This window comes from Erinaceus europaeus, chromosome 5 (genome assembly GCF_950295315.1).
Source record: "Erinaceus europaeus chromosome 5, mEriEur2.1, whole genome shotgun sequence".
NCBI lineage: Eukaryota > Metazoa > Chordata > Mammalia > Eulipotyphla > Erinaceidae > Erinaceus > Erinaceus europaeus.
In genome coordinates this window covers 80,660,798-80,685,773 of record NC_080166.1, presented here as the reverse complement: position 1 = coordinate 80,685,773, position 24,976 = coordinate 80,660,798, and the positions used below count along the sequence as shown (strand labels likewise).

The following is a 24,976-nucleotide window of genomic DNA, read 5'->3' as shown; positions in this document are numbered from 1 at the left end:
GCTGTGGGCAGTGGAAGCCCCTGTCTAATTTTAAGAAGGGAAGTGAGAAGTAACTTTATCATATTGATGTTTCTTTGTAATTTGCTCCTAATAACAAGGCAAGTAACCATTCACCATGAGAAGAACTAGAGTAGGGTATTGTAAAAACTTAAAAAGCAGCTCTTATTGCAGGTTTTACTAATAAAGCAATAAGCAAAAAAGGAAAAGACTAGCCAGGCATTCACCATGATCCATGAGCTCTTAAACACTCACCAGCATTCAGGTTCCATGCCATATGGGTCCAGAAAGTGAGAAGACCTGGCAAAGAGCAATAGTCATAAGGGCCTAATTTCAGCTAGACCATTCCTGAAATAACCTCCAGTCCCCACAGTTGCTCACTAGTTTTAATTCCTATGCTATATGTTTGTCATATGCTGCATGCCATCAACCATATGCTAATTACATACACGACACAGCTTTCCTTTTGTTTACTGTCAGTAAAGCATATCTATTTCCAACAGTGGGGCAGTGAGTTAGGGGCATTCAGCATATCATTACATGGAGTAGCTAGCACCTAGCAGTGCTGTCAGTGACTACTAAACTAGATGCCCTTAAAATTTGCTTTCAGCTGGTAGTATATTCTTCATAAGAGTGGAATTTCTGGGACTGGGTTGTGGTATTTGGTTAAGCACACGTTACTGTGTGCAAAGACCTTGCTTGAAGCCTCTGGTCCCCACCTGCTTCATAAGTGATAAAAGCAGTCCTCCAAGTATCTGTCTCTTTCTTTCTCTCTCAACTCATCACTCCTCTCCATCTGTCTTACTTTTTCTCTGTCCTGTCAAATATAAGGGAAAAGTAGAATTTCATACGACAACTTCTTTTACAAATGCAGTTTCTTCTAGAAGAGTATTATGTAATGTGAGAATTGAAGATGGGAATGGAGATGTCACATAGCAAAATTTCTGAAAGAACTATCCCTGACTTTTCCTCTTTAATTCATGCCAAAAGTGAAGCGCTGTTACTGATAGAAACTTAATCTGTGCTGGCAGGGGGAAAACATTGCACTGGAGTGTATCCCCCCCCCCCCTTTTTTCTTAAGATTCCAAGATTAGTTTGTTTGATAGAAACAGATATAAAGAGAGAATGACCAAAAAAACAAAGTAGGGAGCCCGGGCAGTGGTGCAGTCGGTTAAGTGCACATGGTGTAAAGCTCAAGGACCTGCGTAAGGATCCCAGTTTGACCCCAGGCTCCCCACCTGCAGGGGGTTTGCTTCACAGGTGGTGAAGCAGGTCTGCAGTTCTTCCTCTTTCTCTCCCCCCTCTATCTTCCCCGCCTTTCTCCATTTCTCTGTCTTATCTAACAATGATGACAGCAACAACAACAGCAATGAGTGATGATAAACAACAAGGGCAACAAAAGGGGAAAATTTAAAAAAAAATAAAAAATAATAAAAAAAAACCAATAACTTCCTTCAGTGCAGTGGTGGCTGGGCTTGAACCTGGGTTGTGTACATGGCAAAGCAAAACATTATCCAAGTGAGCTATTTCACTGACCCAAATAAAGATTTTACTTATGTGCTAATGTGAAAGATGAGGAAGGAGAGAAGGAACCAGAGCATCACTCTGGTTGGTATAGATGTTAGAGAGTGGGATGAAGTAACAAACTTAGGGCATCATGCTTGATAATTCAATGTTTTACCTACTGTGCCTTAAGACTTTAAATTTTCTTTCATGAGAGATAGACTGAGAGAGTAGAGCAAAACTCTCAGCATGTGTGATGCTGGGAATCAAAACAGTGACCTCAGGCATGTTAGGCCTTTTTTTTTAAGCCAGTGAGGCATCTTCTGTGCTTCATTTTTTTTTCCTAAGAGGAAAATATAAACAGGCACAGAAACTATACAAAAATTCCATACAAGTTGGTTCTTGTTTGCTATAAATTTTTCTAACTACTGGGATGGGTTTTGCATAAGTTTGTTTCCTCAATAAGGTATGATTATATCAGAATTCAGATTTTGGGTGCAGGAGAAAAGAAGGGTTCCTTTGGTCACTTTATTTACACAATAAAAATACCAATTGATATTTTGATAATTACCACTTTCTGACTTTTTTTCCCTTTTTGGAGAAGTTAAAACTTTTTTTCATGACCAAAGTTCAAAGTAATTACTGTTGGACATTTCCATTTGTTTTAAAATTCTTTCATTTTTTAAACATGCTCAGAAAAAGAGTTAATCTTGAAACCACAGGTATGGACAGGTCTAGGTATGTGATCTCTTTGGCTGTTTTGCAATGTTCTATAAATGCTGCCTGAGTGTAATCTGACACCAGGTAAATCCCAGTGGCCAATGATGGAAAGTGAAGAACAATGTGAAGGAACTGGAATTTCAGGTCTGGGTAGTGAGTAATTGCAGTCTGTCCTCAGAGTTCTGGAACTGTTCCTCAGGGTGTCAGCAGAAAGGTGAAAGTAGGGAGAAGTCAGTCTGTTTGGTTTGATCAATACTGAATTTTTTTTTTTTCCCTTCACATGATTGAAAGTTAAGATGAGTTTATTTGGTTTAGGAGGCCTGCTTCAACTTTGCACATCTCACCAGAAGAGTCTGAGGCTTTCTGTATAAAAAAATACCAACTTACACCTTCATATGAAAATAAAATTAGACTTTTGAAAAGTGTAAGCTGACGTTCCCTCGCCTCCTGCCCCTTGTAATGAAAGATGCCTAGTACAGGATAACTATTTAAATTTACTGGTATTTGAATATTTTAAAACTTAAAAATAAATTGCTTTAATTCTGTGACTATTTAAAACAATTTAAATTAAAAGATTGGGGCTTAGAAACATGTTTTAAATTAAAATATGAAAACCCTGAATGCAGTGTGGAATGATATGTTCCTCATGCGACATGAATTTGTTTTCTCTCACTCTATTTTGTATGTAGAGTACATGGTTTGGAGAGAGCTGTATAGTGAGATTTATTTATTTATTTATTTATTTATTTATTTACTTTGTAATGGGTGACTTTTCTGTCTTTCTATGGTCAGTAGGGCCCTTATTTGAAGAAGTTCAGATCTGTTTACTTAATTGTAACTACATTTTTGGTGTGTTTTCTTTATCATCCTTTCCATATCTAGATTTTAAAAAATGTAGGTCATAGTAATAATATATTCAAAGAGCTAGAAACATTTCAACAAAATTTATTTTTTATTCCAGTGAGCTGCTAAATTATGTTGCCAAACTATTAAATTGTGACTTATTAATGTTATTAACATTTTAAAAGTTTTATAAATAGGTCCTTTTCAATTTTTTTAGGCTGAGTGAAGTAAAACAAGATAGTGTGAGGGAGCCGGGCAGCAGTTTAAACACACATGATGCAAAGCACAGAGACCAGCATAGGGATCCCAGTTCCAGCCCCCGGCCTCCCACCTGCGGGGGGGGGGGGGGGGGGTTTGCATCTCAAGTGGTGAAACAGGTCTGCAGGTGTCTATCTTTCTCTCTCACTCTCTGTCATCCCTGCCTCTCTCTATTTCTCTCTGTCCTATCCAGCAACAACACTAATAATAGCAGTGATAAACAATAAGGCCAACAAAAGGGGGAAAAATAGCCTCCAGGAATAATGGATTTATAGTGCAGGCACCGAGCCCCAGCAATAGTCCTGGGGAAAGAAAAAAAGAAAAAGAAAAAAAGATGGTGTGATATAATAGAGCTTGGGAAAGAAAGTAAAACTTTAAAAGTTACAGCAATTAGGCCAGCAAGATAGCTCACCTGGATAGGGCACCTGATTTTCATGAGTACAACCTGGTTTGAACCTGTTCCCCACTGCATTGCAGGAAGCTTTGGTGTTGTGATTCCCCTCCCATCTTCCTGCCCTCTGTCATGTAATCTCTGTTATTCTCTTTCTGTGGAAATAGAATGACTATCATGTTGACTATAATACCTGACATCTTTCATAGTGGATTAAAGAACACTAACTGATTGGATTGGCTGTAGTAATCAGTAATGTGGATGAGGGTTTTGGGTTTACAATTAGTAAATTATTTTTTCTTGGAATAAGACATAATGAAACTGTGTTAAGGTTTAAGGGAAACTTGCCAGACCGGTTAAGGAGCTACCCTTACAGCAACTGGATTTCTCATGTGGGTGCCAAATTTCTAGACACTGGAATAGAATTAGGCTGCTAATGGGCCATCATGTTCTGTGTTGGAGTCTAGCAAATAGCTGGTATGAGAGGCTGGAGAATGAGCTTTCTTGGGTAGTGTGCTGCTTGGCCATGTGTGCAACCCAGCCATGAACATGGTCCCCACTGCATTGAAGGAAGCTTCAGTGTTTTGGTCTCTTTTACTCCCTGACTTTCAAATTAAGTGTATTTGAGTATTATTAGTGCATAGAATGCTCCTGTATAGTATATATAGTTAATTGTTAGTAATTAGTTAACGTGCATGCACTCTTACACTGTACTTAAGACATTAGTGAATCTAATCTTTACTTAAATGCCATGAATTCTGCACATGAATTTTTTTATCTCATCTTCATCACTCTAGACTTTGGTGTTTTTTTGTTATACCCATGTTACAGATTGAGAAAACTTCAAAATAAACCTATTTTATAGAATGAGGAAAATGGCACTATGTAACTTGTTTCTAGGGTCCCAATGCAGAAAATTCAAACTCTACTGGTATAGTTCCAGAACCTGTTCTCTTAACTGCTTTGCTTACTGCTTTATTTACATCTGAAACTTATTTTGGTGATAAAAGGGACATTAGTGTTAAGACATTCTTGTATGTTTCCTGGAAAAAGACATATAAGAATATGACCCCGACCCAGCTACAAATATGAGAATCAGCTTGTGGAGTTTTTATTTGATAAATAAGCCTGTGTTGAGTGATCATTTTCTTACTTCTTTAGGCTACTTTGAAAATGAGCATTATTAGTGCATAGAGTGCTTCTGAATGTTATATAGCTCATTGTTAGCAAACTTAAACAAGTTTCACTGTTATTGAGGACCTTATGATTTGTTATGATAAAGCAGCCCATTTTTTAAAAGTTAAGAAGGTAATGAATGTAGCTAGTATTTCAAACCAGAACAAGTAAGCCTAATAAAAAACTGGTTTGGGATCCCTACACCTACAGACATGTAATTTTTGAAAAGGGGAACCAATTGATTAAATAGAGAAAGGGGTGTCTTCAACAAATGGTGCTGGGAAAATTGGATGGGAACATGTAGAAAAGATGAAACTGGACTCCATGCACAAGAGTAAACTCCAGATGTTTCTCAACGTTTGGGATGTTAGATCAGAAACCATCACATATTTAGAGGAAAACATAGGCAGAACCTTTCCGATGTAAACTTTAGAAACAGCTTCAAGGACTCAAGTCCAACTAACTGCAAGGGAAACAAGAACTAAAATCAACCAATAGGACTACATGAAACTGAAAACCTACACAGCAAAAAGAAACATCACCAAAAACAGAATCTATAGAATGGGAGAAGATGTTGACATGCCAAAGGATTTAGAACCAAAATTTATTAAGAAATCACCAAACTCAGAAAATAAAAACTGGGGAGGGGATGGGATATGGAGTTCTGGTGGTAGGAACTGTGTGGAGTTGTACCCCTCCTATCCTATGGTTTTTGTCAGTGTTTCTTTCTTATAAATAAAAATTTGAAAAAGAAAAAAAGAAGACAAAAACAAAACATTTTAAAATTGAGAATGGACATAGGCCGAAGAGATCCAGAGAGCCAACAGACACATGAATAAATGCTCAAAGTCACTCTCAGGGAAATGAAAATAAAGACAACAATGAGATACTACTTTATACCTGTGAGGATGATATATATGAGAAATGAGAGAAACAATAGATGTTGTTGAGGATCTGAGACAAAAGGAACCCTTCTACACTGCTAGTGGGAGTGTAAATTGGTCCAACCTAAATGGAAAACAGTGTGGAGATTTTTCAGAACACTGGAAATGGATCTACCCTATGAGTCAACAATTCCTCTCCTGGGGAATTCCTCCAAAGAAAACAAAACATCTGAAGGGAATTTATGTATGCCTGTGTTCATAGCAGTACAATTTATAGTAGTCCAAACTTGGAAGCTATGAAGATGCTCATTAACAGATGAATGGAAAATAAGGTTGTGGTATTAAATACACAATGAAATACTACTCAGCTGTTAAAAATGATGAAGCCATCTCCTTTGCCTCATTTTGGATGGAACTTGCAGTAAGCATGTTACGTGAGATAAGTCAGATGGATAAGGATAAATACCAGATGATCTCACTTGTAGACAGAAATTAAGAATCAAGGACAGAAAGAGAAAACTCAGTGTAGAACTTGGACTGGATGTGGTATGCACCAAAGCAAAGGCTCTGGGAGTAAAAAGAGGGAGGGAAGAAGACGGTAGAGGGAGCTCCGGAGGCATGGTGTGTGATGGAGGAAAAACACCTAAGTTAGAAGTGAGAACATTTTGCAGACACTTGTCATGGAAGATGAGAAATTGTACCTATGTGTCAACAACATAACTTCTTCTAGCGTTTGCCAACAACATAACTGTAAACTATTAACTCCTTAATAAAGTGATCTGAGAAGAAAATTTGGTTTGAGTAATAATATAAAGAAGAAATATTGCAAGTAACATTTTTCTTAAAAGATCGATTGTATACTTTATATCTGTATGCAAGTGTATGATAAGTCTAGGCCAAAAACACCCTGCTCCCAGTTAAATAATAGCATACTACTCACAAACTAATATACCAAAAAGATTTTTTCCAATATTGGAGTTGATCTTATTTATTTATAGGGGGTAGAGGAGGTTATAAAAAAATTAACTGCTTCAGAATCACATACTTTGGACTAAAATAGTGAATGGCTGCAATTAACTTTAACAACAACAACAAAAATTACCACCAGGATTATTGCTGGGGCTCAGTGCTGGCACTAGGCACCGTCGTGCACATGGCAGCCATTTTTTCCGAGTGCTCCACAACCCGGCCTCCTTAACATCTTTCCATCTGTTGGAAGAAGTAACCCTGGACTGTGCATGTGCATAGACTGGGATCTCTAACCAGAATTCTCCTGGGAGATTGCTGTTTCTGTCTCAGTTGTTAATTCATTTACTTCTACTACTATTATGTATGTATGTACGTGTGTTTTTATCAGAGTACTGTTCAATTCTGGTATATATGTTTTTTAATTCCATTTTTTCTTTTTTTAAAGATTTTTTTGATATTTATTTATTTCCTTTTTGTTGCCCTTATTGTTTTTATTGTTGTCGTAGTTATTGTTGTTATTGATGTCATCATTGTTGGATAGGACAGAGAGAAATGAAGAGAGGAGGGGAAGATGGGGAGAGAAAGATAGACACCTGCAGACCTGCTTGACCGCTTGTGAAGCAACTTCCCTGCAGGTGGGGATCTGGGGGCTTGAACCAGGATCTTTAGGCTGGTCCTCGCGCTTTGCGCCACATACACTTAACCCACTGCACTACCATCCAATTCCCTCAAATCTGGTTTATGATGGTGCTGGGGATTGAATCTGGAACCTCTGGAGCCTGAGGAAATAGAAGTCTTTTGTATAACCATTGTGCTATCTCCCCTCCTACTCTTGTTTTTCAAAAATTATTTCTCAGGGGACACCAAGAAAGAGACATAATCTTGAAGTCTTATAGTGTGTGTTCCTACTAACTTGGGTCTTAAGTCAGATAGTGTGTCTCTCCCACCTCCCTTACTGTCTCAGAAGACTCTGTAGATACCACTCCTACAACTCTTGCAAAATGAAAAGACACTTCATTTTGAAATGAACTGGTTTTCTTAAAAGGGTGTGTGTAACTACTGTGTTAGAATTTAAGGAGTATATTTTTCATCTACACTGATATCTTGTTCCTTAAGACTGATTTGTATTTCATAAGAGGCAGTGTGGTTTATATGAGAAAAAGAAGCCAGAGCACCATGCTGACACATGTTCTATCAGTGATGGAACCAGTCCCATAGGTCTGCATGTCCAGCACTTAACTGTTAGATCTGTTCCCCCAGACTATATTGAATTTTCTGTTGTTGTGTCACTGATCTAGGATAATTATTTCAGGTACTCCAGAACTTTTCCAGTGTGGTACGGACTGGGCATGAACCTGGGTCTTTCACATGGCAAAGCAGGTGCTTTGTTTTGGTGGAGTATCTTGCTGGCTCTGGATTGAATTTTTAATTAATTTTCACTGAGTGAAATCAAGTCTCTCATAATGACCTCTAGGGACTAGAGTTATATAGGAAATTTACTTTACTGAAATTAGAACATAACAGTATGTGATTTGGGTAGCACAAACTAACAAGATTTAAATTTTCCCTGAAGTGAATTCACTGACTCAGTTTCATTCCTGGCCTCTTTAAAATTAAAATTTTTAGGGCCTGGGGAGGTAGTATAATGGCTACGCAAAAAGATTTTCAAGCTCAAAAGTCACTAATGTCCCAGGTTCAGTCCCTATCCTCACCAAAATCCAGAACTGAGCAATACTCTGTTAAAAATAAAATAAAAGGGGGTCTGTTGGTAGTGTAGTGGGCTAAGTGCACATGGTGTGAAGCACAAGGACCGGCGCAAGGATCCTGGTTCAAGCCCCTGACTCCCCACCTGCATAGCTTCACCGGCGCAAAGATCCTGGTTCAAGCCCCTGACTCCCCACCTGCATAGCTTCACATGTGGTGAAGCAAGTCTGTAGATGTCTGTCTTTCTCTCCCCCTCTCTGTATTTCCCTTCTCTCTCCATTTCTCTCTCTCCTATCCAACAACAACATGAATAGCAACAATAATAATTACTACAACAACAAGGGCAACAAAAGGGGAAAAAAAATAGCCTCTAGGAGCAGTGAATTTGTGGTGCAGGCACCAAGCCCCAACAATAACCCTGGAGGCAAAAAAAAAAAAAGAAAGAAAGAAAAGAAAAGTAAAATAAAATTGTTAGTGTTATTTAAAAAAAAAGCACTGAATGTTTTCCATGTGATTATTTTTGTGTCCTTGGCCTTTCATGTGACCATCACATATAGTATCTAACAAGATTGTTATAGTTCTTAAATTTTTCCATTTACTTTCTTAGTAAATGTTAACTTCTTACCTTTTTTTTTTTTTTTTAACTAACCAGTCATCTTTGGTAGACACTTTTTAAGCTTTTCTCCCTTCTCTGTGACATTGTTTCACTCTTGAGTTGCGTTTCTGTTTTTCTACTATTGTAAAGTGCAGTACTTTGCATGTTCTAATTTGCCATGACGTGGTCAAGTGCTGTTTCCTTCCTGTTGCTTGCAAGCTTGTGCTAGAGATAAGGATACATTTCAGTGCATTAAAAAAGAAGCCACTGCAGAAAGGCATAAGCATGGTAAAACATTCTGCTTACTAGAAACCCTTAAAAGTATACATATGGTTGAGTGGGCTTTAATTTCTGCTTATTTGTAAAAGTTCTTAAGGTACTTAATGTACATTAGATAATGTGCTAGACAGATTAAAAAATTTTTTTTTGCTAGACAGATTTTATATAGATATGCTTGAGAAAGATACTCTCTGTCTCTATGAAAGCAAAAAAAAATATGAAATTACTCGTGGAGCAGTAAGTAGTTCCTATGTATTCATCTTGCTAGGTTAGTGGAAAGAAGGAAATTGTTTTTATACCCTTTATTCTGATTAAACCTAATCAGTTACTGGTCCCCCATCACTGTAATATTTGGTTCTTTAACTGTAGTGTAGTAGGAGTGGGGAGGGTAACAAGGGCTCATTTTCAGTAATGAGAGGTGATCTTAGGACAGTAATCTTCACAGGGGGAAAAAAAAACCTAACTTTTTTCTGAAATCAGTACTCATCAGTCCTGGTCATTTTCTTTAAAAAAACATTAACAAAAAAACTTTGGGGACACTGACTTCAGTATCAATTATTAATTTATGGTTGATTTTTCATAACTTAAACTTTTTGTTTTTCAGGCCAAGAAGTTCAAAAGAAGAAAAATTGCCTCGGTTTGTTTAGAACATCAGTGAGCTAAAGCATTTTGAAGTACCTTCCGTAAAGGAAACCTGGATACAGTAACCTCACAGACATAGCTGATGATTTTTGGTCACTGCAACTCTGTTGCTCAATACTTGAACCTGTTTGGAATTTTTCTCATGTGGCTCTAAGAGGAATGCTTTATTATGGCTACTGTTGTCCAACAGAACGATTTGGTATTTGAATTTGCTAGTAACGTCATGGAGGATGAACAGCAGGTATGAGACTCAAGGAAAATTTAATGTTATAAATTTATTTTGACTTATTTATTTGTAACAGAACATGGTTTAAATTACTTAAAAGATAGCAGGATAAACTTTATTAGTGTAAAATTTATAGGTTACTTGACCTATTGTTTTAAGTAATAGTAAATTTATTTATTAAGAAAGAATCTTATTGTTAGCTTTGATGTGGTACCAAGTAAGTGTAATACTTGCAGGATTTAACTGGTTTTCTGTAAAATAGATTTAACAATAAAATCCCTTAATTATTTCAAATTACTTGGAAAAGTTCTAGTAGGCATGCAGTTTTTATAATAAAGGGCTGGTGTTTAATAATTGCTTACAATCACAGTTTTAGTGTATATGTTCAGTGAATATTTATTAAAGTATTTTTTTACTTTTATCATCTTTATTTGATAGAGACAGACAGAAATTGAGAGGATGAGTGGGAAGAAGGAAGGGGAGAGAGAGAGAGAGAGAAACACCTGCTGCCCTGCTTTACCACTTGTGAAGCTTTCCGCCTGCAGGTAGGGACCAGGAGCTTTAACCTTTTTTAGGTCCTTGTGCTGTGTAACATGTGCACTCAACCTGGTATACCACCACTCAGCCCTAAGATCTAGATTTTACATGTGTTGAATGAAAGGATTGAACTGGAGAACTTTTGAATTTATTTTTTCAATTTACATAAAAAGTAAAAACAACTATTTCTAAAATGTAAAAAGAAACCCGAGGTATTTGGAGAAAACATTGAGTTCTAGCTGCTTTTTTTCTTACCAGGGTGATGAGTTGGGAGGCAGACTAGATACTCTTGGGACTTAACTTACTTCACTTTAAAAAGGCTTATGTTAGAATATTACGTGGCAGAAATGCTGAGTTAGACAAACTCAGCATACTAGGCTTAAAATATATCTAATAATGTTGATTAATATATTGAAGTAAGTCTAATCCTAGATCTCTCAGTTGAATAGTTCACCTCTAATGCTATTGTGTTATCTAGAAACAGTTACTATCAATAATAAAATTGATTGATACTATTTGCAGGGTTTTATGTTCTTTTTAAATTATTATTATATTTATTATTTATTGGATAGAGACAGCCAGAAATTGAGAGGGAAGGGGGAGATAGAGAGTGAGAGAGACATAGAGACACCTGTAGCCCTGCTTCACCACTCATGAAGCCTTCCCCTTGCAGGTGCTCAAACCTGGGTCCTTATACACTGTAACATGTTCAGCAGGTGTGCCACCACCTGGCCCCAGGGTTTTACTTTCTTAGTTTTTCTCCATTTTTTTTTTTTCTACAAGAGCACCGTTCAACTCTGACTTATGATTATATTTATTTATTTATTTTCCCTTTTGTTGCTCTTGTTGTTTAACGTTGTTGTTATTGATGTTGTTGTTGGATAGGACAGAGAGAAATGGAGAGAGGAGGGGAAGACAGTGGGAGAGAAAGACAGACACCTGCAGATTTGCTTCATTGCTTGTGAAGCGACTCCTCTGCAAATGGGAAGCCGGGGCTTGAACCAGGATACTTACACTGGTCCTCTGCGCTTAAAGCTCTGACTTATGGTAGTGTGGGGATTGAACCTGGGTCCTTTGGAGCCTCAGGCCTGAGAGTCTCTTTGCATAACCATTGTGCTATCTACCCTCCACCTAACTTTCTTGGTTTTTCTATTGTCCAATGAAGTGATAGAATTTGAAAAAGTTGCTAGTTGGGCAATAGCACATTGGGTTAAGCACAGGTGGTACAAAGTGCAAGGACCAGCGTAAGGATCCTTGTTCGAGCCCCCGGCTCCCCACCTGCAGGGGAGTTGCTTCACAAGCGGTGAAGCAGGTCTGCAGGTGTCTGTCTTTCTCTCCCCCTCTTTGTCTTCCCCTCCTCTCTATTTCTCTCTGTCCTATTCGACAACGATGACATCAATAACAACAACAATAGCTATAACAACAGGGCAGAAAAAGGGAATAAATAAGTAAAATAATAAAAAAGAGACAAATATTCCAGAAAAAATGAAAAAAAAAAGAATTGGAAAAAGTTATTAAGATTTACAAAAGATGAGAGTTTAGATTGAGGTGCCTTGAAATCAAGATGAGCTTTGGCTAGTGAGGGGAGACATTTGAGAAGAACTGGTTGGTTGCAGTTAAAACTATATTAAAGGCAATATAAGTGTAAGCTCGAGACAATTGGACAGGTATTTTAAGAAGAGAAAGTGTTTTGGATTTATTTTAAAACAGGATGTTTCTACATATGTCAGGGCTTGAAAACAACGTGTTTACCATATAGTCCTCTTACATGAAAGACCCCAGCCTTGATGTGAAGTTTGTTCTCCGGATGTGGTGGCATCTGACAAAGCCCTAAGCCATTTGCTGGTATGCTGTGGTGCAGTAGCTTTGACAATCTTTTGACCACGAGAAGTATATTTTTCATTATAGTACCGTAGTTTAAGGTATGCCTACACAGTCTTAAAATAAGTTATGCAGAACAATATTTACCCCAATTATGTATTACGATGTGCTTAGTTTATCTTGGAAAGGTTATGTCTTCAGGTAGGGAGATGGTGCTCTGACCTTATCGAAATGCACATATGTGTATTTCCTTCAGTAGTTTTCTCTAACCAAAGATATATATATATTAGTTTATAAAGACTTACAAAGAGTGGTCTGGGAGGCAGCACAGTGATAAAGCTTTGAACTCTCAATCATGAGGTCCTGTGTTTGATCCCTGGCAGCACATGTGATGTCTGTTTCTTTCTCTCTCCTCCAATCTTTCTCATAAATAAAAATAAAATATTAAAAAAAAAAGACTTTAAAAAAGCCTATGGGGCAAATACTACTATCCCTATTCTATAATGAGAAATTTTTTTTTGGGTGGGGGCTGGTGGTAGTGAATCTGGTTAAGCACTCACATTACAGTGTGCAAGGAAGGATCCAGGTTCAAGTCCCTGGTCCCCACCTACAGGGGGAAATCTTCACGAGTTGTGAAGCAGGGTTGCCGGTGTCCCTCTGTCTCACTCCCTTTATATCTTCTTTACTCCTCTCTCAACTTCTCTCTGTCTCTATCCAATTTAAACAAAACCAACAACAACAAAAAAGAAAACAAAAATGACTTCTATGCCAGAAGCACCACAGGTCTCAGCTTTAATCCCCAGCACCACCATAAACCAGAGCTGAGAATTGTTCTGGTAAAAATAAGTAAATAAATGATAGACAATGAACATCCCCATTTGGGGCCAGTAGACCTGTAGTGGTTAAGAGTTCAGATATTGAAGCCATGACACCTGGCTTTTAATTCTGAGCCTTGCTCCATTACGTATTGTCTGTTACCTTGATTTTTTCATATTTTATCTGTAAAATGGAGATAATAATAACAAGCCCATTATTCCATAAGGTTGTTGTGAAGATTAAGTGAGTTGTTAGTAAAAACTCATAGTTGCATGGCACATAGTTAACATTTAACTAAGCACTATGATTTTGTTATTTTATCTACCTATTGCATTGGATAGTCAGACGATTAGTTCTGTAGAATTTCTGAATGTAGAATTGAGTTTCCAAAACGCATATGTACACTACCAACTCATTTTTCAGGAACCTTGTCAATTTTTTCTACTAGGAGTAATTTACTTATCAAGGCAACATTTTCCATATTGGTGTGTCTTGAGTGAAATCAAATTTTACTATTTTATTTTGAATTTCCTTGGCTAGTAGTATTGAGGCTCATTTTGAATTTTCTTTCTCCAGTGCTGTAGCTTTCCCATGCTGTGCAGGGGCAGGGCACACACCCTACTAGCTTAGCTATCTTCTGGCTCTGCTACTGTCTTTTTTTTTTTTCTTTTTAACTAAAAAATTTAAAAAGATACTTATCCATTCATGAACTAGATAGAAGGAGAGAGATGCAAAGAGAACCAGATGTCACTCTGGAATTTGTTTGTAGAGATCAAACTAGGGACCTCACACTTGAGAGTACAACACTTGATTCATTTCATCACCTCCAGAACTGCATTAAGTACATTTTTACTATCAGGGTTTTAAGAGCGCTTTTACAAAACTGAAAGATTTTAAAGGATATATTTTCACACCCTTTCACTGTATATCTAAGCACCAGGTCCTCCACCAAAGCCATATACTGTAGGATCGATACTTTACATATGAACAAAACTATTCAGTAGTTGTTTTTCATCTTTTTACTTATTTCATGAAGCAGAATCACCTCCAGTTCCATATATTATGTCCCAAATTATACACTCCCATCTTTTTTATTTCAGAGTAGTATTTCATCCCTAACACACAAAAAAAATTGTATCTAATTTTAATGAAAGAAAGAAAGGGAAGGAAGGAGAGAGAGCAACTCACCAGAGCACTGCTCAGCTCTGGCTTATGGTGGTATAGGGGATTGAACCTAGGACTTCAGAGCTTTGGACATGAAAGTCTTGGAGAACCATTATGCTGTCTCACCCACGCTATCCCATCCCTAACTTCTTACTGAGTCATCTTTCATTGGACATTTGGATTGCTTCCCATTTATTTATTCTAGCATATGAATGAGATATAAATATCTGATAGTTCCCTTTTCCACAAATGAAAATATTGTCCATCACCATTTATATCGCTACACTAAGACTCCCCCCTTTGTTATATGCTAAATTACCACACACTGATAATTATTCTATTTATTTATTTATTTTGCTTCCAGGGGTATTGCTGGGGCTCAGTGCTAGCAATATAAATTCACTGTTCCTGGGTGACTATTTTTTCATTTTATTGGCTAGGACAGAGAGAAATTGAGAGGGGAAGGGGAAGCCAGAGAGGGAGAGAGAAAGAGTCCCAAAGACCAGCTTCACTACTTGCGAAGCCTCCCCTTATATTATGGGTGTTGTACAATGTGGGCGTAACCCGTTGTGCCACTGCCTGGCCCCCTGATAATTAACTTGAGCTTGCTAGTATATTCTATTGTATTTAACTCTGCATTGTCAGCATCATATTGTTTTCAGTAGTATACTTTATAGGTTTGATACTCTATTGGGGTAGAGTTTGAAGTGATTTTTAAGATGAGGTACTAAATCACATAAAAACTTTGGGGTGGAATGCAATCTAGTGGAAAAGCACTAACTTTGTATATATGGGTCCTGGGTTTACTCCCTGGCACCCAATCAATCAAACAAAAACCTGTTGAGATTTTAACTTTTCAAAGTGAAAAGGAAGAATTAATAACCACTGAAGTAATTAATCCTGTTTCATGACCCAATACTGTCTTGATTGGTTGACTCTATAAAAATCTTTGTTGAAGGCACTGAATTAGAATATATTTCCTGTTTTTAGTCACAATCTGTGGTTATAAATGTAGTTGTCTAACGAAACTGACACCTTCATCTTTGGTTTCCATAATGTTAATCATTTCCCTTATATTTGTGCATATTCTTAGGAAATTATGTGTGAGAACTCGTTTGGAAAGGAGTGGCAATGGGTGTTGTAAAGGAAATACCTTTACTGTAGGCACTCACAGGTCACTTTAAAGTCAATTCCTGCTGTGTATTTTAAACTGGGAATATATATATATATATGTGTATATATATATGTATAATTTTTAAATATTGAAATTTACTGTTTATGGGGTAGAGATAACCAGAAATCAAGAGAGAAGGGGGGGAATAACAGGGAGACAGACTTTAGAAAGACACCTGCAGCTCTTCTTTACCACTTGTGAAGGTTTCCCCCTACAGAAATGGGGAATATCTTTAAAAGATATCATTAATTAATTAATTTATTTATTACCAGAGTACTGCTCAGTTCAGGTTTAAGGTGGTAAGGGGGATTGAACCTGGAACTTTGGAGCCTCAGGTGTGAGAGTCTCTTTGCATAACCATTATGCTATCTACCCCCACCCCAGATTATATATATATATATAATTTTAATTTATTAGTGATTTAATAATGATTAACAAGATTGTAAGATAACAGGGGTGCAATTCCCCATAGTTTCCACCACCAGAGTTTCATGTACTATCCCATCCATTGGAAGCGAAGCTTTTTTTTTTTTTTTTTTTTTTTTTTTTGCCTCCAAGGTTATCACTGGGGCTCAGTGCCTACACTAGGAATCCACTGCTCCTGTGGCCATTTTCTCAGTTGTTTTGTTTTTGATAGAACAGAGAAATTGAGAGGGATGGAGAGACAGGGAGAGAGAAAGACCTTGCCCTGCAGGTGGTGAGAGCTGAGGGCTCAAACCAGGAACTTTTTGCCGGTCCTTGCACTTTGCACTATGTGTGCTTAACCCAGCCTCTAAAGCTTCCTTCTTCTTTATCCCTCTCAGAGTAGAGACCAAAATTCTTTATGGGGTGCAGAAGGTGAGATTTATGTATTTTCATGAGAGAGAGACCAGAGTACTGCTCAACTCTGGCATATGGTGGTAAGGGGCATTGAACCTGGGACTTCAGAGCCTCAAACACAAAAATCTTTTGCATAACCATTATGGTATCTCCTTTGCCCTAGTTTGTTTGTTTGTTTGTTTATTTTCTGTACAGTTGGGAAAGCCTTCATCAAAGGAGTTATGCCATAAAATCCCCAAGTACAAGCCCATTTATTCTTGGGAAAAGTCTTTTCTGAGACTCTCTTTAGGTGATATTGAAGGGACAACCCTACTGATCACCTAGTATCTGTTCTGACTTTCCCCCGCCAACTATTGTTAGCAGGGAAGGTGATGATTATTATGAAAGGGGAACTGGTGAGCAGAGTAGGAACTTCTAACTTCTTTATTTCACATCTTCTCCCTTTAAGTATCTCCCAGTCATAACAAATACGGTCCATGATAATGCCTTAAAAAATGAGCATGGATGAGATCATTGCATAGGGTACAAGCATGTACTAGATGGACTCTAGAAAGAGTGAAGATGAAATTTAATGATTAATGTTTAGTGAGCATTTTACCTTTCATTTCATGCTGTGCTATTTATAGGGGTTATTTTGTTTAATTCTTATAACTATCTTATGAAGTATTCTTTTTCTTCTTCTTTTTTTTTTTTTTTTTTGTGCCTCCAGGGTTATCGCTGGGTCTAGGTGCCTGCACTGTGAATCCACTACTCCTGGAGGCTATTTTTCTCCCCTTTTGTTGACCTTGTTATTGTTATTATTGCTTATTGTTGTTGTTGGATAGGACAGAGAGAAATCGAGAGAGGAAGGGAAGACAGAGATGGGGAGAGAAAGGTAAATCTAACTATAAAATGACAGCACTTTTATTGGAATTGAATCTTTTTTTTTAAGATTTTATTTATTTATTAATGAGAAAGATAGGAGGAGAGAAAGAAAGAACCAGACATCACTCTGGTACATGTGCTGCCAGGGATTGAACTCAGGACCTCAAGTTTGAGAGTCTAGTGCCTTCGCCAGTGTACCATCTCCTGGACTACGGGATTGAATCTTTGATGGAGATTCTACCTTTAGTTTAGGATATAAAAGATAAAACTGAGAGAAATAGGGAAGCATTTATTTCAGTTATATAGATATTTTTGTCTGGTTTCTAAAGTTACTTTTCATTGTCTTTTAAAATAAGTACTATTCAATAAGGAATAACTTCTGCAGAAGAATTTGAATTAATCAATAAACCTATCTTCATAAGCTATTTTAGTGGTAGATTCCCCCCCAACCCCCAATTTGTTTGCTTTGTTTTTTTCTTAGAGCACTGTTCAGCTCTGGCCCATGACAGTGCTGGTAATTGAACCTGGGACCTTTGGTGCTTCAAGCATGAAAAGCTTTTTGCTTGACCTTTATACTATCTCCCTAGCCCCTCCCCCTAAAAGAAAATATTTGAGAGGGGTGGGAAGGAAAGACAGAGAGAAAGATCTGAGTATTGATGTAGGATGTGTAGTGTTGTAGTGCCAAGGATTAAAGGTATGGCCTTAGACATGCAAATTCCGTGTTCTGCCACTGAGCATCTTATCTTCCTGGCTTAATAGTAGTTTCCCCCCCCCCCCAAACTTTGCAGAGAATTTGTGATGAATCCTTCACAAAAAAATTTCACTGAATCTCAGTGATCTGTTGTACAACCCTGAATTGTTTTGTGTAATGTATCAATTCCTGAAATCATTTGAAATGTTTAAAGGACTGGGGAGATGATTCAGCAGTACGCATGAAGCCCTGGGGTTGATCGCTGGAACCTCATAACAACAAGAAAGACAAAAATAAATATAATGTCATAGATAGTGGAACAGTGCTCTACTCTTTTTCATTTTCTTGCTTGCTTGCTTTATTATCTTTTTAAAAAAATATTTAATTTATTTTGAATAGAGACAGAAAAATTGAGAGGGAGGGGAAGATAGACACCTGCAATGCCACTTCATTCCTAAAACATTCTCCTTGTAGGTGGAGGCTGGGGTCCTTACACATTGTAATGTGTGTGCTCAACCAGGTGCACCCCGTTTAGTTTTTTTTTTTTCAAAACAGATTTGAATTTATGTTTATTGTCATATAGCATTAATAAATCCCAAGGATCAGTTTATAGGTAACATTGAGGCTCTGTAAAATATTTGACCACTAGTCACTGCTCATCATATTTTGTTATATGCCCAACAATTTCATAAAATGTCTTGAACTGTTTGTGCGTATTTTTCTCTACCTCTTTCTGGACACAGGGTTAATTTAAGCACCGGACTTTGTCTTCTATCATATTTCAGTACTCTCGTTCCACAAATCTATCTTGTTTATTTTTCTGGTTTTTTTTCATTATTGGTGATTTAATAGTGATCTACAAGATTATAAAATAATAGGGCTACATTAGTTTTTTTTATAGTTAAACAAAATGCACATCCTGAGATTAGCCTACTGTTTAGTTTTTGTTTAGCTTGTTTGCTTTGATGTGTGTGTTTTTTTTTGTTTTGTTTTTTTTTTTGCTGATGAGGTTTTCAATGGGACTTCACACTTACCTGGTTCCATGGCTTCTGGTGGACTGTTTTGTTGCTATATAGATAAAGGGAGAGCTGGGGCTTGGGGAAGGGAGGGAGAGAGAGAAGAGATGGAAGATAACATAACATTGCTTCACTTGTCAAGTTTCCTCTGTGCAAAGTGGTTTTCTGTGGTGGCCCCGGAGCTTCAACTCTGGTCCTCTGGAATGATCAAGTACAGAAACACTAGGTTTAAAAGAGAAAACACATATAATCTATAGAGTCTAGCAAAGATAAGATCTCATCTCTGGAGCTTCACCACTTCTTAGTTTTTCAGATAGTGAGAAAAATAAAGAATGAGACACAGAAGGAGAGACACCTCAGCACTAAAGCATTTCCCAGTGCCATGGGGCCCTGAGCCTTGCCCCTGGGTCACAGACATGGAGAAACAAGTGCCCTCTCAAGAACTCTATTTTAAAGTCTAGACTTCTGCTTTTTCAACATTAAAAAAAAAATGTATAGCACAAATATTAAAATAGGGAAAATCATAAGTGTACAGTTAGATAAGTTTTCACAAAGTAAATACACATATATGATTAGCTTTTTGGTCCAGTTGACCATAATTGGATGTTGTTGGATAGGTGTGATTATTTTACTTTTGTTCATTTTTTTAAGTGAGCATTCTCATTAAAAACAAAAATCATTGGCCTATATAGATAGTTCAGCTGGATAGTGTGCCGCTTTGCCTTGTGTGCACACCAGACTCAAACCCAGCCCCCCACTGCACTGGAGGAAGCCTCATTGTTGTCTCTCTGTCTCTGTCTAAAAAAGTCAGCCCAGAGCTGTGAGACCTGGGTAATGACTATATGTCCATGTCTATGTATATATTTTTCTGTCAGTATTAGAGTATTAGGCCAAATTGTAATTGCCCCAATTTTATTGAGATATATTTGAGATATAACATCATTTATTTAACTTTAAGGTAAACAATATGATAATTTAATGTATGCTTGTAAGTAGTGAAGTTCTGAGTGATTTTTATTGAAATCAAATATTGAAAGTCTTTAAAGAAGACTTATCTATGAGAGAGAAAGGAGAGAACCAGATCATCAATCATTCTGGCACATGTGATGCAGGGTATTGAATTCAGACCATGAGGACTTAGTATTTTCCACTATTTTTAGCATGTGTATATATTGTGCATTTATTTCATGCAAGTATAGTCTTTGCCCTGATAGAGTAATATGCAGGGTTAATCTATGTGGGAAAGCTCAATTACATGGGTTTTTGGCTTTTAAGCCACAAGATGAAATAATTTCAAAGGAGTATCTCTAGGGGAGAATATTCTGATTTGAAGGAAGGGCAGAGAAGTTAAAAGATGTGTTTTTTGGGAGTCGGGCAGTAGCACAGCAGGTTAAGCACACGTGATGCAAAGCGCAAGGACCAGAGTGAGGATGCTGGTTTAAGTCCCCGGCTCCCCACCTGCAGGCAGGTCGCTTCACAGGTGGTGAAGCAGGTCTTCAGGTGTCTATCTTTCTCTCCCCCTTGATTTTCAGTACCCAGGATGATGAAAGTTTGGTATTTCTAGCTAAATAGTCTCTACACCTTAGTTAGATATAATTAACAGGCAACATAAAAACTAAATTTATGTCCAATGTAGAAATATCTTTGGTTGTTTTGTTTTTTTTTAACTATTGCACAACTTTATTAATGCTTTTTGCTCCCTTTTTCCCTTCCTAGCTTGTTGACCCAGCTATTTTTCCTGCTGTAATTGTGGAGCATGTTCCTGGTGCTGATATTCTTAACAGTTATGCAGGGTTAGCGTGTGTGGAAGAGCCCAATGACATGATTACTGAGAGTTCCCTGGATGTTGCTGAAGAAGAAATTATAGATGATGATGATGATGATGATGATGACATCACCCTTACAGGTGTGTGTAATTTCACCAGCATTTTTTTATTGGAATTAATGGTTTATAGTAGATACAGTTGTAGTACTTGTATAAAATTTCTCAGTTTTCTGCACAACTCTCCCACTTCCATCTTAGGTCTTTCTCCACCATGATGCACCAGGACCTGAAAGGCCCCTGTGTGCACTCCTCCCCCCCATACACCCTTTATTTTGGTGTAATAACACACCAACTCCAGTCCAAGTTGTTCTTTGTGTTTCCCCATTCTGTTCTTATTTCTCAACTTCTGTCCGTGAGTGAGATCATCCCATATTCATCCTTCCCCCCCCCTTACTGGGGGGATTAATGGTTTACATTCAACAGTAAAATACAGTAGTTTGTACATGTGTAACATTTCTCATTTTTCCACATAAGAATCTAACTCCCACCTAGGTTCATCTCTGCCATCATGCTCCAGGACCTGAACATTCCCCAGCACCCAGAGTCTTTTACTTTGGTGCAATACACAGTCCAAGTTCTGTTTTGTGTTTTCCCTTCTGATCTTATTTTTCTACCTCTGTCTATGGGTGAGATCATCCCATATTCATCCTTCTCTTTCTGGCTTATCTCACTTAACATGATTTATTCAGGCTTCATCCAAAATGAAGAAGATGAATTTACCTTTTTTTTTTTTTTTTTGCCTCCAGGGTTATCACTGAGGCTTAGTGCCTGCACTATGAATCCACTGTTCCTGGAGGCCTATTTTGTTGTTGTTGCTGCTCTAGTTGTTATTATTACTGTTATTGCTGGATAGGACAGAGAGAAATTGGGAGGGGTGGGAAGACAGAGAAGGGGAGAGATTGGAGCCAGGGACTCTGACCAGAATCCTTACACCAGTCTGAGTACTTTGCGCCATGTGCACTTAACCCGCTTCGCTACCACCCACCCCTGAATTTATCATTCTTAGCAGATGAGTAGTATCCCGTTGTGTATATATACCACAAGTGTCTTCTCCTAGGTTGCTTCCAGGTCTTGGCTTTTACAAATTGTGCTGCTATGAACGTAGGTATGCACAGATCTTTTTGAATGAGTGTGTTTGATTCCTTAAGATATATTCCCCAGAGAGGAGTTGCCAGGTCATAGGGTAGGCCCATTTCTAGCTTTCTAAGAGTTCTCTAAACTGTTCTCCATAGGGGCTGGACCAGTTTACATTCCTACCAGCAGTACAGGAGAGTTCCTTTACCCTCACAACTTCTCCAGCTTTTGTTGTTACTATACTTTCTGATGTATCCATTCTCACAGGAATGAAGTGGTATCTCATTGTTGACTCTTTTTTTTGCATTTTTCTGACCACCAATGAATTTTTCATATATTTGTTGACCTTTTGGATTTCTTACTTGGTGAATAATCTGTTTGAATCCTCTCTTCAATTTTAGATGAGGTCATTGTGTGTGTATGTATATATATATATTGCTTCTGAGTTTGATGAGCTCTTTATATATTTTAGTTATTAGCCTGCTGTCTGATGTATGGCATGTAATAATCTTCTATTCTGTAGAAGTTTCTTTGTTTGGGTGGTGGTTTCTTTGGCTGTGCAGTTTTTTTTGTTGTTGTTTTTGTTTTGTTTTGCCTCCAGAGTTATCAACAGGGCTCAGTGCCTATACTACAAATTCACTGCCCCTGGCAGCCATTCTTATTCCCATTTATTGGATAGGACAGACAGAAGTTGAGGAGGTGTGGGGGAGATAAAGAGGGAGATAGAAAGATAGTCAGCTGCAGACCTGTTTCACCACTCATGAAGCTCCCCCCCTGAAGGTAGGGAGCCTGGGGGCTTGAACTAGGATCCTTGTATGGGTCGTTGCACTTAGTACTATGTGCATTTGACCAGGTCTGTCATCACCTGGCTTTTCTATCAGATGTAGTCCTGTTGATTTTTTTTTTTTTTTGCATTTTCCTTGCAATTGAAACTGTGTCATTGAAGATGCCTATAAGACTTAGATGGCAAAAAGTTCTGCCAATATTTTCTTCTAAGTATTGGATGGTTTCTGGTTTAAAATATGTCCTCTTTGAATGGGAAAGCTATCGGGGGAGGGGGTGGGATATGGAGATTGGGTGGTGGGAATTGTGTGGAGTTGTACCCCTCCTACCCTATGGTTTTGTTAATTAATCCTTTCTTAAATAAAAAATTAATTAATTAAAAAATGTCCTCTTTTAAAGTTTCTTTTTTAAAATAATTTTAAAATATTTTAATTTATTAATAGAGACAGAAATTGAGGGGAAGTGGAGATAGAGAGGGAGAGCGAGAGAAAGACATCCGCAGCACTGCTTCACCACTTGTGAAGCTTTACCGCTACAGATGGAGACTAGGGGCTTGAACCCAGGTCCTTGCACACTGTAAAGTGTGCACTTATCCAGGTGCGTCACCACTTGACCCCCATTCAGTTTTTTTTTAATTTATTTCTTTATTGGGGAATTAATGTTTTACATTCAACAGTAAATACAATAGTTTGTACATGCATAACATCCCCCAGTTTCCCATTTAACAATACAACCCCCACTATGTCATTTATCATCCTTCATGGACCTGTATTCTCCCCACCCACCCAAGAGTCTTTTACTTTGGTGCAATATGCCAATTCCATTTCAGGTTCTACTTGTGTTCTCTTTTCTGATCTTGTTTTTCAACTTCTGCCTGAGAGTGAGATCATCCCATATTCATCCTTCTGTTTCTGACTTATTTCACTCAACATGAATTTTTCAAGGTCCATCCAAGATCGGCTGAAAATAGTGAAGTCACCATTTTTTACAGCTGAGTAGTATTCCATTGTGTATATATACCACAACTTGCTCAGCCACTCATCTGTTATTGGACACCTGGGTTGCTTCCAGGTTTTGGCTATTACAAATTGTGCTGCCAAGAACATATGTGTACACAGATCTTTTTGGATGGATGTGTTGGTTTCCTTAGGATATAGCCCCAGGAGAGGAATAGCAGGGTCATAGGGTAGGTCCATTTCTAGCCTTCTGAGAATTCTCCAGACTGTTCTCCAAAGAGGTTGGACCAATTTGCATTCCCACCAGCAGTGTAGGAGGGCTCCTTTGACCCCACACCCTCTCCAGCATTTGCTGCTGTTACCTTTTCTGATGTATGACATTCTCACAGGAGTGAAGTGATATCTCATTGTTGTCTTGATTTGCATTTCTCTGACAATCAGAGACTTGGAGCATTTTTTCATGTGTTTCTCGGCCTTTTGGATCTCTTCTGTGGTGAATATTCTGTCCAAGTACTCCCCCCATTTTTGGATGGGGTTATCTGTTGTCTTGTTGTTGAGTCTGGCAAGCTCTTTATATATGTTGGTTATTAAACTCTTATCTGATGTATGGCATGTAAAGATCTTCTCCCATTCTGTGAGGGGTCTCTTGGTTTGGGTAGTGGTTTCTTTTGCTGTGAAGAAGCTTTTTAATTTGATGTAGTCCCATAGGTTTATACTTGCCTTAGTCTTCTTTGTAATTGGATTTGTTTCATTGAAAATGTCTTTAAAATTTATGTGGAAAAGAGTTCTGCCAATATTTTCCTCTAAGTATTTGATAGTTTGTGGTCTACCATCCAAGTCCTTGATCCACTTGGAATTTACTTTTGTATTTGGTGAAATACAGTGATTCAGTTTCATTCTTCTACATGTTTCAACCCATTGTTTTCAACACCATTTGTTGAAGAGATTCTGCTTTCCCCATGTAATAGTCTGGGCCCCTTTGTTAAGGATTAGATGTCCATAGGTGTGGGACCTCATTTCTGGGCTCTCAATTCTATTCCACTGGTCAGTGTGTCTATTCATGTTCCAGTACCAAGCAGTTTTGATGACAATGGCCCTATAATATAGTTTGAGATCTGGGAGTGTGATGCCTCCAGTTCTGTTCTTTTTTCTCAAGATTGTTTTGGCAATTCTAGGTCTTTTCTGGTTCCAGATAAACATTTGTAGCATTTCTTCTATTCTCCTAAAAAATGTGCTTGGGATCTTGATG

The 24,976-nt window shown here is 37.8% G+C and overlaps 1 protein-coding gene across 4 annotated transcripts in view; it reads left to right on the top strand.

Moving 5' to 3' along the window:
- The window catches only part of ELF1 (E74 like ETS transcription factor 1), a 107,848-nt gene that overhangs the window by 48,944 nt on the left and 33,928 nt on the right, over window positions 1-24,976 (top strand). For 3 of the 4 annotated variants that reach the window (XM_060191436.1, XM_016188845.2, XM_060191435.1), the window contains 2 exons: window positions 9,924-10,202; window positions 20,806-20,995. In XM_060191436.1, the coding sequence (XP_060047419.1) occupies window positions 10,131-10,202; window positions 20,806-20,995 (262 nt within the window). In that variant the 5' untranslated portion in view covers window positions 9,924-10,130. The remainder of the gene's footprint in view (window positions 1-9,923; window positions 10,203-20,805; window positions 20,996-24,976) is intronic. The other variant, XM_060191437.1, reaches the window with a different exon arrangement.